The sequence below is a fragment of the Periplaneta americana genome, chromosome 3, assembly GCF_040183065.1.
Source record: "Periplaneta americana isolate PAMFEO1 chromosome 3, P.americana_PAMFEO1_priV1, whole genome shotgun sequence".
Taxonomy (NCBI): domain Eukaryota; kingdom Metazoa; phylum Arthropoda; class Insecta; order Blattodea; family Blattidae; genus Periplaneta; species Periplaneta americana.
In genome coordinates, this window is record NC_091119.1 from 42,523,418 (window position 1) to 42,536,329 (window position 12,912).

The 12,912-nt window shown below is 37.2% G+C and overlaps 1 protein-coding gene across 1 annotated transcript in view; it reads right to left on the reverse strand.

The window, feature by feature from the left end:
- LOC138695956 (transforming growth factor beta receptor type 3-like) overlaps window positions 1-12,912 on the reverse strand; it is a 62,863-nt gene that overhangs the window by 4,770 nt on the left and 45,181 nt on the right. Inside the window, exons 12-14 of the mRNA XM_069820370.1 lie at window positions 7,861-8,150; window positions 4,060-4,198; window positions 2,424-2,573 (exon numbers count right to left, since the gene is read on the reverse strand). Coding sequence (XP_069676471.1) covers window positions 2,424-2,573; window positions 4,060-4,198; window positions 7,861-8,150 — 579 coding nt within the window. The remainder of the gene's footprint in view (window positions 1-2,423; window positions 2,574-4,059; window positions 4,199-7,860; window positions 8,151-12,912) is intronic.

Sequence of the window (12,912 nt, forward strand, 5' to 3'; positions counted from 1 at the left end):
GTTTTCCTTTCAGATGGCACCTTCTGTTTCATTATATCTTTAACTTCTAACTTTTTCCAGGCAATTTAAATTAGGTTCATTTTAGCAGAACACTGTGTATTTTAATTGCATTTATATCAAGGAAAACAAAAATTTCTCAAGTTTTCAAAGTGCTACCAAAAATATCCAAGAATTTGCTAGTAAAAATATGAATACTTACTCTAAAATTTCCACCATCACTTCAAAGTTGTTTTGGACTTGTATACAATGGTTCATGCATTTCCTCATTTTCATAAACCAGCATTAACATGTTTAGCACATTTAGATCTCTTCAATAGTCAAAACACTACCCTTTCAACTTGTGTTTCATTTTAGGGACGAAGCCACAGAAAACCAGGTCAGGCGAGTAGACAGCCTGGGGGACAGCAGTCATGTTATTTTTTGTCAGAAAGTTCCTCAGAACAAGTGAGGTGTTCAAGAGATAAGTTAGTTGCAATTCATCTCATGTTCTGTTCATCTGCTAAAATGCGTTGGCATGTTCCATATGACAGTGAAATGTGATTAAAAATATCGTTGATAGTCTGCCTTCTAACCTCAAGGATAATTTACGTACTTTCGCGATCATTTCCTGATTTGTGCATGATTACACTTGACTCGAATATTTGTCATCTTCCACAAATCGTTGACCATCTTTGAAAAACTTAAACCAATCAAATGTTATTGCTTGGCTTAAAAAAGCTTCCTTTAGTATTCAGTGGGCTTCAGCCACAGTTTTGTTGGCTTGAAGCAGAATATATGCGAATTCTTTGTTCCTTAACATCAACTATTTTCAAAATCGCAAACACACAAGAACACAGTCAAAACTCGTAAACTTATAGACGTCAGTTGGCAGACTAGTAGTTGAAAGATACACCAAGCAACATCTAGTGGTGCAGGTACATATCACTACCAGTATTCAAATTCGGCTGATATTTTGAGTAATACCTAGTAGCCTATTATATTAAATTACTAGCCGTACCCGTGCGCTCCGCTGCACCCGTTAGAAATAAATATAAAGTAATTACATAATTAAAATAGGACGTTTGATCCAGGGAACATTCGTGTTTGATAGAAGGATATATCGTTTAATATGTTACTTAATTTAAATTGCATCCAAATAATTAAAATGCGATCATTTTGGTCCAGAGACACTCATTTGGTGCAATGACAATTCCTTTAACATGTTTCTTAATTTTTATTACATGCAACCATAGTTTAATGAAGATTGACATCATTTAGATTTAATGTGTATATTTTATTTCACTTGTTATAGGCTTCCATTGAATTATGGTAATAACTTAATTTTAACCCTTGTTTTCTACGTATTCAGTAAATGGCGCTTGGCCCACTATGGTTGTGAACCCTTCAAATAACTTAAATTATATTATATTATATTATATTATATTATATTATATTATATTATATTATATTATATTATATTATATTATATTATATTATATTATATTATATATTACTGTAATAACATTATATTATATTATATTATATATTATAAGTTACTGTAATAACATTATAGCATTATATCCATCTAGAGAAACTACACTTTCCAATGGTGAAATAATAATTAATTATAGAAATCGGTTAATTTAGCTTCCGATATTACTTCATACAAACACAGAAACATTATCTGTAGGCTATCTTTCATAGCTTTCGATTGTTGCTGTCCAAGGCCCCTTATAGACGAAGTCATTTGTTTTTTAATTTCATTATATGGCCATAGATGGCAGTTATTTTAATTTTAAAACTCATTTATCTCATTAAATGTAAGTCCTATCAAAATTTTTCAAGGAATAAAACTTATCGCAAATTATTTTTAAAGAAACTTTTGTTATGTAACATTTTTCACAAAAATCAATAATAAGCGAGATATTTCGATTTATTTAATTCAGGCCCCCTTATAACCCCCCTTTTAAATAATGTATTTTGAATGCCATATAGCCTAAAATCTAAGTTACAACGAACTTAATTTATATTCCAATTTTCATCGAAATCCGTTCAGCTATTATCGCGTGAAAAGGTAACAAACATACAGACAGACATACAAACAAAAATTTCAAAACAGGGATTTTCGGTTTCAGGGTGGTTAATTATATATGTTAGGACCAATTATTTTTGGAAAATCGAAAATTACCAGAAAAATTTCGGCTACAGATTTATTATTAGTATAGATACTTCCCACTAAAAAAAAACCTGTTTTCTGTGGAAAATACAATCTATGTATGTTGCCCATTACATTTATTCCATTAATTTGAATAACAATTCTTCTAGAGAATAATCCTGCGAGTTCCAGACGTTATTTGATTGCTTTACACATATGACTTCCTAGCATCTCCTTGTATAACAATTTCTCTCAGTGTACATTTTTTCTTTACAACAGATTTACGTACCTGTTTTCATGTGGATACACCATAAAGCTCCTGTCAGTCCAACACCAATAGCAAATGAAGCTAGTGCAATTCCAACTGTTACTTCTGTCGATACTCCAACATAAATAATTTTTGGGCGTCCCTCAGCAGGTGCCTCTGAACTAGATGCAACTAAACAAAAGAGAAATCCACTTCACATAGTCTGATAAACTATAATGAGAAAAATTACACAAGGACAAAATTAAAAATACAGAATTGGGACCAAAATATTGTGTTATAGATCATTCTCCCAAACAGTTGAACCAAGGCTATGAGGCTCGCCCAGATTCCTCCTCTGTGATAGACAAAGATGGTGCTTGATGTTAGGTTTTTGTAAAGTACTCCTGTTTCCACTACCAGTATTTCACCATTGCTCAATTAATTATCAACATGTAGTTTACCTTCCGGGGTATACAATTTAAAAAAAAAAAAAAAAAATTGGCCAACTAATTTTATTAAGTTTCAGATGCAACACATTGCACATGTGTAGTAAACAAGAGCACCTGTGTATATGCTACTTGTGGACAATCTCGCGAAATTTGCTGCCTACATACAGGAGGACTACCATCAAGACTCAGCCCATTACTATTTCTGGTATCACACTTACGGCAATGACTATGATGGCAAAAAGAAATGCAGCATTGGAGCGTCATTCATAGATGGGGATGTTTCAATGGAATGACTCAAGTTAAATAAATACCTACCATTAGAAAAAAAAAATGTTTTCAAACAGTCCGCACATCTTATAAAGTAGATTGTTTTATGACTGAAAATGGCTATGTTGGGACTGTATGGCTGTTTTTATGCAAAAAAAAAAAAAAAAAATCATACAGCCATTCCAGTTGTCAAGGGTGTTACATTTTTACTATTTTCAAACTCTATGCATTGAAAATGAAATGACTTTTGTCAACTTTCATTATTAGAATCAATTTAGAAGATCAGTATCATTAAAACAGAAAAAAATTGTTGATTAAAATGTATTATTATTATTATTATTATTATTATTATTATTATTATTACATAAAATAAAGAAAAGGTTCTGTCACAGATGTTACAAGATTTGTGAACTCACCTTATACCTTATTAACAAACAGTGTAAAACTCAGGTCTATACCTCAAGCAAAATGAGATTCATTCTCATAGTGTTCATGTGAAAGCTATGCAAATCTCATGACATCCAATTAGTTCAAAAAACATAATCAGTAAATATTTTATAGCTGTTTATTCCATGTCATGGATGTTACACACATTCTGTCACAGGTGTTACAGACGAGTTAATATTCATTTTTCCAGTTTCAAAAAACTGTAACATTTCTAAGTCAAAACATTCACTTGAACTGTAAGATTAATAATATTAACGCAAAGTACTGAAAATAAATGGCAGAAAGATATAGTTAAGTGTAAAAAGTTCCTTGATCCTGGAGCTCTCTCAAAAATATTTCTTCAACAATTGCTCCTTGAAAAACATACATCTACTGTAGTTACTACATAAAAAATCATGTTATAACTCTCATTTGAATTGCATGGAGCTACTGTACTTCCATCTAGCGGTCGTTCCTGGTGGGTGTTCATAGCAACAAGATACCGTTAAGTGTAAATTTGTGATAACTTCCCTTACCTTGTACAGTAGGAACTCGCCTCCGTCTGGGCACAGGTCGAAGAGGGCCCTTACTTGCCAATTGCTGTGCTGTGGATACAGCCTTGTCCAGAAATGGACGCAAACTCTGACGTGAACAATACTGTCTTGGATCCACGCACTGTAAAAAAGCAACACACGAGATATATTACATTTCATTAAGAACTGAAGGGGTGAGAATAAGATAGTCTAAAGTCACACTTCTAACAACAATAGTTTGTGTAAATTCATTTCTTACACATTTGGGGAAGCTACTAGTAAAATATGTTGTTGTTTTCTAATGCCAGGTATTTGACAGTAAAGTCATTTGACCTCTTGCACTCCAATATTTTTCAAAGATATTATCATGGTCAGCCACTGAAGCACAAATTTTGAGGTGTTCCGAATCCATTTCTTGGTTTGAGTTGCACAATGGGCAGTTAGGGGACTGATATATTCCAATTCTATGCAGGTGTTTGGCCAAATAGTCATGGCCTGTTGCCAATCTAAATGCAGCTTCAGACGATTTTCGTGGTAAATCGGGAATTAACTGTGGATTATGATGCAGAGAGTTTCATTTTTTCCCTTGAGATTGTATTATCAAATTTTGTTTGTTGAAGTCTAAGTATGTAGATTTAATAAATCTTTTCACGGAGTAATATGCAGATTTAGTAACAGGTCTGTAAGTAGCAGTGCTACAGTAAAATATAAAATTTACTGAACAAATAACAGAGATGTACATATTTTGAAGAAATTATCATATCACAACTAATAGCACTGGACTCTAAACTTTTAATATGCTCTTCTGTGAAATTTTGTCTTTGTGGCTTAGGATTATATCATTCTCACTCTTTCAATTATTCATATGTTGTTATTGTTGTTGTTTTCTAATGCCAGGCGTTTGACAATAAAGTCATTTGACCTCTTGCACTCCAATATTTTTCAAAGATATTATCATGACCAGCCAATGAAGCACAGATTTTGAGGTGTTCCGAATCCATTTCTTGGTTTGAGTTGCACAATGGGCAGTTAGGGGACTGATATATTCCAATTCTATGCAGGTGTTTGGCCAAACAATCATGGCCTGTTGCCAATCTAAATGCAGCTACAGACGATTTGCGTGGTAAATCGGAAATCAACTGTGGATTATAATGCAGAGAGTTCCATTTTTTCCCTTGAGATTGTGTTATCAAATTTTGTTTGTTGAAGTCTAAGTATGTAGATTTAATAAATATTTTCACAGAGTAATACGTAGATTTAGTAACAGGTCTGTAAGTATCAGTGCTGCCCTTCTTTGCTAAAGCATCTGCATTCTCGTTTCCCAGGATTCCACAATGGGATGGTATCCATTGGAATACAATTCTTTTATTGAGTGATATTAATTGAGAGAGCATTTTAGTTATTTCTGCTGTTTGAGATGAAGGTGTGTGTTTAGAGACGATTGATAGAATAGCTGCTTTGGAGTCTGACAATATAACTGCATCTTTTTACACAATAAAATGACGAGGGATTTGAGGAAATCCTTATGATGGTGTGTGATGTTTATACAAAAGTTCTTCTTCTCCTATGGCACAACAGTCCAATATCGGGGACCTTGGCCTCCCGTATCAAGCAACAAGCATCTCCAAATGCGTCTAAAATGCGCCATCCTTTCCCAATTCCTTATTCGTAACTATTTAGCATCCTTCTTCATGGCATTGATCCATTTGTTCCTTGGTTTGCCTGCATGTCATTTGCCTTCAATATTGCTATATAAAATTTTTCAGTTTTTTCAGTTCAATGTTATAGAGCTGCATGGTTCTTTACACAGATCATATAGCTTCTTATTACACCTTGTTCTCCAAACATTTTCTTTAAATGGTCACCAAATACGACTTAAAACTTTCCTCTCAAAGGCTATTCTGGAATTAGGGTAATGCAATTAGGATAAATAAATACAACTGCCGCAAGATTTACGTATGTCTAATGAATGAAATGAAATAATTACGTTGTTGTTTAGTCAACTGTTCAAAGGCAGGTCTAAACCTCTCAAATGATACAACATGGCACCACTTATGAGGCAACTAGGCCAGGAGATAATGGGGTAGGCTGGTCAGTTTCTTTCCCCTCCATTGCATACATCACCGACTAGCTACATATTACACTAGTCAGACTTCAGAGGCATACAAACAATTATTGTTCTTCCTCTGACACATATCGTCAAGTCAGATGTACTGCCTGATAATAGATGTACATGTCAGGCAGAACCTCAATCAGAGGGTTCACCAAAAGTGCTGAAGATGCCAAGCATAGAAACAATAGAAGAAAGATATCCAATTGACTCGTGGTATAGCAGAATTTTCGCAAATATGCCAAGAAAAAAAGCTGTACTTAATGTCTTAAACAAGCCACATAGAAAAAAAAATTGTAATTCTAGCAGATTCTAAGGTAGCAAGAGATTATATTCAATAACAACAAATCATCAGAAAACCTACAAGATATAAGAAAACTGTACAAAAGAATAAAATCTAGAAATATGGGTCTGCTTGGCAATGAAGAAGTTGACAAATTAGATAAAAGAAAAAGGTGCCGAAATTAAAGGAATGCCTATCTTCAATGTACTGACTTACTTACTTACTGGCTTTTAAGGAACCCGGAGGATCACTGCCGCCCTCACATAAGCCCGCTACTGGTCCCTATCCTGAGCAAGATTAATCCAGTCTCTACCATCATATCCCACCTCCCTCAAATCCATTTTAATGTTATCTTCCCATCTACGTCTCGGCTTCCCCAAAGGTCTTTTATCCCTCCGGCCTCCCAACTAACATTCTACATGCATTTCTGGATTCGCCTATACATGCTATATGCCCTGCCCATCTCAAACGTCTGGATTTAATGTTCCTAATTATGTTAGGTGAAGAATACAATGCATGCAGCTCTGCGTTGTGAAACTTTCTCCATTCTCCTGTAACTTCATCCCTCTTAGCCCCAAATATTTTCCTAAGAACCTTATTCTCAAACACCCTTAATCTCTGTTCCTCTCTCAAAGTGAGAGTCCAAGTTTCACAGCCATACAGAACAACCGGTAATATAACTGTTTGTAAATTCTAACTTTCAGATTTTTTGACAGCAGACTAGATGACAAAAGCTTCTCAACCGAATAATAACTGCCTATCTTCAATGTAGAAATACAAATTAAAAAGGGATTACAGGAGACTGGAAATAAACAATGCTGAAGAACTGAAAGGCAAACTGTTTCAGAAAGTCAATGAAGAAAGACACATTTTAACAAAATCTCGAAGGCAAGCGTTAGCACATTTCCGACTGTTTACAGGACATGACTGTCTAACTGAACGGCTCAACAAACTGCCCAATATGTAACGAAAATGACATTTTGAACAAACAACATTTTCTCCTCTGTAATAAGCTAAACTCTCATAATGGCACTTTATTGGAATGCTAGAGACAGAATGGCGCAAATTAATAGAGCAGGAGCAGCAGCAGCAGTCGAACAAAGGACAATACAAAGGAGGAGAGTTCGACCAGTGCTGTGGATCAGGTCTCAGCATAGCTCAGATGGTAAGAGCACTTAGCGCACCAAGCTGAGGGTCCTGGGTTCGATTCCCGGTACTGGAACGAATTTTTCTTCATTAATAAGTAATGTAAATTACTATGACTACAATATATACAGTAGATATTATATCCTGCTAAAACGACATCAAGAGATTTTTATCAAAGTATGTGCTTTCTTCTTCATCTTATTGAAGATTGTAGAATCTATTCAAAGAAAAAAAATATGTAATGCATGTCACTCATTGTACTCACCATTATCAGATTTCCTTTCACATGAGCTGGATCAGACGTGCACAGCCCCAGACGACAGTGCACATAGAACTGGCCCAGACTCTCGTACTCTTTGTTCACTTGGAAGCTGAAGCCTCCATGAGCAGACCGCTGACTACGAGAGTTGTTTCCAGCATCCATCTGCGCCTGAATCTCAACAGATAGATCCACAGGACACGTGTTCCGCAGAAGCACCATGCGAGATGAGACTTGGTGTGGATTTGAAGAGTTGGAGATCCAACAGTTCTCTGTTACAACTTGTACTGGAACCACTGCAACATTTCACACACTTCATTGTCAGCAACAGGAAACAAGTTAAAATTTTACGTGGTGGCAGTGGCAACAGTGGAGGAGTTTGTGGTGGTGGTGGTGGTGGTGGTGGTGGTGGTGGTGGTGGTGGTGGTGGTGGTGGTGGTGGTGGTGGTGGTGGTGGTGGTGGTGGTGGTGGCGGCAGCGGCGGCGGTGGCGGTGGCGGTGGTGGAGGAAGGGAGCTTTCAGTGGTAGTGGCAGTAACAGGAGTAGTAGTACATAGTTGCTTTATTTATAAGTGTGTCAACAACTGTTATTTTAAGTGACTGCATAAAAAGTTTAATTAAAAAAGGTGAACATAATTTAAAAACACAGTCTCCCTAGATCTGTAATCACATTTTCTTTAAAGTAACTATAAGGAGAATTATTAAAATGAAAGATCTAATAAGATCATGGGGGAGATACAAAAGTTAATTTTTTTTCTTCCACCATGTCAATAATGTCAAAACAAGTACTTTTGGCCACTCGACCGCAATTACAAGAGCCACCAGAAAGTAAGTTTCCCTGGGGCTGTTTACAGAAAGAAAACATAATTTCATGGAAAGCTTAGTAATACGTTGCTCCATGTCCTCTGGTGTTGCTAAAACAACTCGATAGACAGCATCCTTGACAGCTCCCCAAACAAAAAAGTCTAGTGGCGTAAGGTCAGAAAAACGATCAGTCCAACTATCTGGTCTACCACATCAATCCACATACCAGGATATTTTCGGTACAGAACACGATGGGTTGTTAAGGTGTTATGTGCTGGACATCCATCATGTCAGTATCACATAGCCATTCTGTTCCTCAAATGAATGGCCTCCAAAAGATCAGAAAAGGGGATTCTTACCAACTTGATATATCATCTGCCATTTAGGTACCACCAAAAAATTTAAGCCTAATAACAGTATTGCAATGCCACGAAGTGTCATTTTAACTCGGATTTGCAATAAGAATGTACACTATCAGTTCCATACTCTTTTGCACCCTTCAAAATTTCGGTTATTAGAATGGTATATTGTGATGCATTTTTGAACAGGCCTGGAATGATTCATTGAAAACAATTTTTCATTTGGCACCTAAGAAGAAAATTATTTTGGGTGAGCAAGATAAATGGGTCACTCTGTATTTTTTTTTTATTGGGCTATTTTACGATGCTGTATCAACATCTCAGGTTATTTAGCGTCTGAATGAAATGAAGGTGATAATGCCAGTGAAATGAGTCCGGGGTCCAGCACCGAAAGTTACCCAGCATTTGCTTGTATTAGGTTGAGAGAAAACCCCGGAAAAAACCTCAACCAGGTAACTTTCCCTGACCAGGATTTGAACCCGGGCCACCTGATTTCGCGGCCAGACGTGCTGACAGTTACTTCACAGGTGTGGACCACTCTGTATATAATACAATTAAAATGTAGCAGCAGCAGCAGTAATAATAATAATAATAATAATAATAATAATAATAATAATAATAATAATAATAATAATAATAATAATAATACTTACTTACTGGCTTTTAAGGAACCTGGAGGTTCATTGCCGCCCTCACATAAGCCCGCACTTGGTCCCTATCCTGAGCAAGATTAATCCATTCTCTATCATCATATCCCATCTCCCTCAAATCCATTTTAATATTATCTTCCCATCTACGTCTCGGCCTTCCTAAAGGTCTTTTTCCCTCCGGCCTCCCAACTAACACTCTATGTACATTTCTGAAATCGCCCATACGTGCTACATGCCCTGCCCATCTCAAACGTCTGGATTTAATGTTCCTAATTATGTCAGGTGAAGAATACAATGTGTGCAGTTCTGTGTTGTGTAACTTTCTCCATTCTCCTGTAACTTCATCCCTCTTAGCCCCAAATATTTTCCTAAGCACCTTATTTTCAAACACTCTTAATCTATGTTCCTCTCTCAAAGTGAGAGTCCAAGTTTCACAACCATAAAGAACAACCGGTAATATAACTGTTTTATAAATTCTAACTTTCAGATTTTTTGACAGCAGACTGGATGATAAAAGCTTCTCAACCGAATAGTAACAGGATTTCCCATATTTATTCTGTGTTTAATTTCCTCCCGAGAATAATAATAATAATAATAATAATAATAATAATAATAATAATAATAATAATAATAATAATAATAATAATAATAATACTTACTTACAAATGGCTTTTAAGGAACCCGAAGGTTCATTGCCGCCCTCACATAAGCCCGCCAGCGGTCCCTATCCTGTGCAAGATTAATCCAGTCTCTATCATCATACCCCAACTCCCTCAAATCCATTTTAATATCATCCTCTCATCTACGTCTCGGCCTCCCTAAAGGTCTTTTTCCCTCCGGTCTCCCAACTAACACTCTATATGCATTTCTGGATTTGCCCATACGTGCTACATGCCCTGCCCATCTCAAACGTCTGGATTTTAAGTTCCTAATTATGTCAGGTGAAGAATACAATGTGTGCAGTTCTGTGTTGTGTAACTTTCTCCATCCTCCTGTAACTTCATCCCGGTTAGCCCCAAATATTTTCCTAAGCACCTTATTCTCAAACACCCTTAACCTATGTTCCTCTCTCAAAGTGAGAGTTGTGGGTGATGGAGAAGCTGGGTTCCCACTTTGGACGCCATTTGAGGGTGAGTGGTTATTGTGACCACACGTTGGGCGCCATTTGAGGGTGGGTGCGTCTCGATGTTGCGTGAGATTCACTCAGGGTAGCCGAGGTACGGTTGTGGTATAGGTTGATGTCGGGAATAATACCAAGCCGGCTACTTAAATAAAAGGCCGCGTAAACTTCAAAACTATAAGTTTATTGTCCTATCCACTTGGTAAACCCTAGAATATGTATTTCCGGCTGACATATAATTCAATCGTTGATCGCCTTTTGTATCGACTCTATGGCGGCTCTGAATAAGCTCTATCCGATACTACAAATTCAATACTCTGTCCATACACTATGACACGAAGCGAAATAGTAGTCCTGTCGACACCAAACGAAGTAGTTATTCTGCCCTGTATGTAGGGCTGCCGACACGATGTAAAGTAGTTTTGATGATCTCCGCTCCGAAGCGGAATAGTAGTCCTCATCTCCGCTCCCCGTCACCCTTATTTATAAAAACCTATCCTACGCTAAAACTAACTATCCTATTGGTTAAAAACTACGTCACTAACTGGCCTAAAATCTATTCCCTATTGGTCCAAAGTGACCTCATAAGCTGGACCAAGATCTCTTCTTATTGGGCGCGAAATATGTCATCTCTAAATTTAAACTTTGGATTTCCCATAACATCAAATTAGTTTGTATATCTCACAAGAATACCCGTTCTTTGGAAAACCCAAGCTTGGCAGTATCTTTCCCACAGGTCTAGTCCGACTCCGGCTTTTATGCTTCATCGAGTCTCTATAAGAAACCCCGCTCAAGGTGGCCCTAAATCTGTCCGATGCTGACAAGTGACGAAACACCTGTGTGGGAAGCTAATTCTAACTAAGTCGCCAGAACATCCCCGCGAACACATGTAATAAAAATATGGAGATATCACTTCGCTAATAAATCGGTCTCTCCCTCTCCTAATTACTGCTTCAAATGCCCATCTACATAACCATTGGAAATTCCCGAAAGAGTTTCCAATGTTATGAGATGTCCCCGCTTTCTGCCTATAACTAGCCTCATAGTTCCCCCGCGCGATCAGCCGGTAACACATTATTTACAATACAGTGAGATTACAATGTCACTACAAACAATTACAATAAATATTACATATATCTTCACAAGCCTTTCTATGTACACAACTCTCACACGATAAGCACAACAATGTACAATTTATATCCACATTTACATATGTACAATACCATTCATTCACATATTTACATTTATTTATTAATTGATCAATTATACACTCTGCGTGCTTGGTTGTACCAGCCGCCCTGTACAGGTTCACCTAGCTGTACGCGTGAGACTAACCATCCTACTCTTTCTCATTCCTGCCTCCTAACCTCTCCTGTTTGAAAGGCCGCAAGAGTTGCTTGTGGTACCTGCCAACAGGTTTACTTTTTCCCCTTTCTACCAATTCGAAAGTATGGTCTCCGTATTTACTCTTAATTTCGTAGGGCCCTTTGTAGAGTAGCTCCATGCGTGAGTAACGTCCTCTAAGGGCGGAAGATAACTTCACGTCCCTTAGCAATACCAAATCGCCGGGTGTGGGCTCCCATTTGTGGCGATATCTTTTAACTTTACCGAGTCTATACTCAGCCTTTTTCCTGATTCGGTCGAAAGCTAGTTTACACAGAAGTTCATCACTAGGAGGCTCACCCTCCTGTATTGCCTGCGGCAAACTCTTTATCAGGGGATCAGGATCGATCCCTAACATAAGTTTGATCGGAGCTATTCCGGTCGTTGGATTGATAGAGTGGTTCATGACTCTCTCAATCACCTCACATTGCCTAAACCAGTCCTTATGGTTTCGGTGACACAGAATACGGAGGTACAATGATATATCCCTAAGCGCTCTTTCGCAGGGATTACCGCTGGGAAAGTATGCGGAGCAATTGTATAGTTTCACGCCCGCATCTTCCAGCCTTTTGCAAAACACTTTCGATTTATGTACCGACACATTGTCACTGAGCACCGCTGTTACCGGGCCGTAAGTCGGTATGTAGTCTCTAACCAGCTTATCAGCACACAACTTGCTAGAGATATTTCTTAAAGGGTAAATCTTTACAAATTTTGTGAATACATCGTACGTAACAAATATG